Below are 3004 nucleotides of genomic sequence, written 5' to 3' on the forward strand. Positions count from 1 at the left end.
TATATAGATGTATGTATAGCTATAGATATAGTTATAGTTCGTTGTAGATATAGATATAGTTATAGTTCGTTGTAGATATAGATATGGATATATATATATATATTTGTATATGTATATTATATGTATGTCTGTATGTATCTATGCATATATGTAAGTATGTAAGTATGTACGTATGTACGTACGTATGTATGTATCTATGTATGTAAGAAATATATATATGTATGTATATATATATATATGTATATATATATATTTGTATATATATATATATATATATATGTATGTATGTATATATATGTATTTGTATATATATATGTGTGTATATATATATATATTAGTATATATATATATATATATAAAGATAGTTATAATTATATATATAGATAGTTATAATCATATATATAGAAACACATGTAGGGCAATTTTTTGGCAGATTCAGTTCCACACATGTATGTTTGATATACTCGAATACAGCCGGCATCACCGCGAATGACAACTGGAATGTCTCACACCTCTCGCCCGTTTGTGCTCGTTAGGTGCGTGCTGCAGCCTATTGCAGTGATCCCAAGGCAAAGAAAAACGATGGCAAGTTACGATTGCGATACAAAGCATCGGAAGGGGATCAAATGCTTCTCGATGCATTCATACGTGAACCAGCTGTGGAGCCGTATAAGGCCTACTTCAGCCTAGCAGATTACAGATATGCCGGTACAGCTGTGTTCCTCAGGTAGATCGTTTGCTCGTGGTTTCTGACTGGAAACTCGATCGGTATCTTTGCGTAAGTACTGGCCAATGCAAGAGGATGTAGCTTGTGGTTGGATCGGATGTGAATGTTCCGCTCTGTATAGTATATAGTACGCTATAGTGTTTCCACTTTGAATCACTGCTGGTATTGGTCGATTCCTGGACGAGCACGTGCACTGTGTGGTGTGCTGCGGACAAATCTATGCAGTTGATACTTAAATTGGGGTTGACTGACAATTACTAGCTTGTGGAGAGTCGATGGTCATGGGGTATGTGCACAGTCTTAGAGATCAGCTCACTCGTTTTGCTTGGATACTTAGGGAATGCAATACTTCATTAATCCTATGTTTTGTATTGCAAAGGCTATACATGTAGTATTGCTGAGTTGTTCGCGAACATCGTGGTATAAGTAGAGACTGTACTGAAATATAGTGGTTTCAATTTGTGACCAGCGCTTTCGTTCGTTCCTCTTTTCTACACAATCACCCTACATTTAAAGATCTGCACTGTGCAGCGAATCTGTGTAGCTAAGTAAACTGATGCACACTGTATGCGAGCAAGCTTGCATATGTACAGTTATCTACCCAACTGTATCTGCTATAATGAACCCGCCTATTGTCTACAGTACTTGCCGCTGTTTACATGTGGGTATTCACTGCGCATTGCCCTCAGTACGCCACACCCACAGTTTACCTTATAGCGTACAGCTAGACCTGCAACAGCATGTCACAAGGTCGTAAAGCAATATATAGGCCGGCACGTTCGTGTGCTAATAGTATATAGCCACAGGTCGACATGGTTTGCAGAAGCTCGCATAGCTGACTCAGCTCTTCCTCTGATCACATCTGCGGCTGTACTGCCTAGAGGTCTAGTACTATCACCCGTTATACATCTCTCTATGTGAGTGTTGAATTCCCCATATCCACACTAAATTACATGCTCCTGGACTCTGGTCGCTCAGAGCCCTAAAATCACACGCACGGGGTTTCGCTTCAGACAGGAGGCTATTGCACAACCCACCGCGGTGAGGTACAACATCGATCTGACCAAAGGGGCTAAGAAACACCAGGTAGAAGGCCGGGTTATATTTATGGAATGGCCCGGTCTGTCACTCCTGCATACATACGCACCGAACAATGGCGGTAGCGAGATATCGTGGCTCAAACGGAGGACTTGGGATGCGGATGTGAAGCGGTTTTTATCAGATGATGTGCACGAAGGTGCGTATCTCCACTGTGTTGTGAATTCTAACTAACCATATCGAATCCATATGCCTACTGCCTTAGTTTGTGTCAACAATAGGTGGTGTGACAGATTGACTACAGGGTGCAAGTAGCAATGAGTATGGTGGTCCGTGTGGTGTGAAAGCATGCATGACATTGTGCCAACAAACGTCACAGGACCTATGCTCAAAGGCGGGTGTTGAGGTCAAAACATTTTTGCAACGGAACAATGCATAAGAAGGTATATCTTTGGTGCCTCAGTCTACAGCGCAATGTACACGTACAGTTTAGGTAGTTTCGCACATACATACCATATGCCCATACACACACACATGATGAATGTATACAGAGTTGTCTATGAGTTGTGCATTCCTGATTGTGTATATTGTGTATCTCATTTTGATTCCAAAACAGGGAAGAATCTGATCTGGTGTGGGGATCTCAATGTGTCACCAACCGACAGCGATCTGAGCCACCCAGAGTTCTTCAGGCGACAGTTTCATGGAGAGCAGAAGGACAGAAAGCGATTCCCAGAATACGTCGGACAGGTACAGACTGGCATATAAACGAATATGTATAGCATACTATTGTCGGTGATGCGTATGTGAAACGCATAGTCGTCTCCTTGTGTTCGTCGTGTACAGTAGATTGATTCGCAATATCGAGATGTTCACAATGTACAAACACACATGTCAAAAAGTACAGTACAACTAAATAATATGAGTTGTTTTTACCAGACTTGTCTCCATACGCGACATTTCCATAGTGAAACAGACTACTAAACACATGAGAAGCTGCCAATACTCAACGGAAAGTGGTATACATAGTTTGTGTATACGTATCATATATGTATATGTATATATATGTATATATATATATATATATGTATATGTATATGTATATGTATATATATATATCATAATATTATATATAATATAAGTATGTATATATATATATATATATATGTGTGTGTGTGTGTGTGTAGTAATATATGTATATATATATATGTGTGTGTGTGTGTGTGTGTGTGTGTGTGT

The 3004-nt window shown here is 39.6% G+C and overlaps 1 protein-coding gene across 2 annotated transcripts in view; it reads left to right on the forward strand.

Moving 5' to 3' along the window:
* Nucleotides 1-554: 554 nt before the first annotated feature.
* Nucleotides 555-3004, forward strand: part of SARC_09440 — a gene marked incomplete at both ends in the record, with an annotated part of 4114 nt that continues 1664 nt past the window's right edge. Inside the window, 3 exons of one of the 2 annotated variants that reach the window (XM_014296537.1) lie at nt 555-727; nt 1706-1964; nt 2382-2515. In XM_014296537.1, coding sequence (XP_014152012.1) covers nt 1835-1964; nt 2382-2515 — 264 coding nt within the window. The remainder of the gene's footprint in view (nt 728-1705; nt 1965-2381; nt 2516-3004) is intronic. The other variant, XM_014296538.1, reaches the window with a different exon arrangement.

The sequence above is a fragment of the Sphaeroforma arctica genome (assembly GCF_001186125.1).
Source record: "Sphaeroforma arctica JP610 unplaced genomic scaffold supercont1.960, whole genome shotgun sequence".
NCBI classification, from domain to species: domain Eukaryota; class Ichthyosporea; order Ichthyophonida; genus Sphaeroforma; species Sphaeroforma arctica.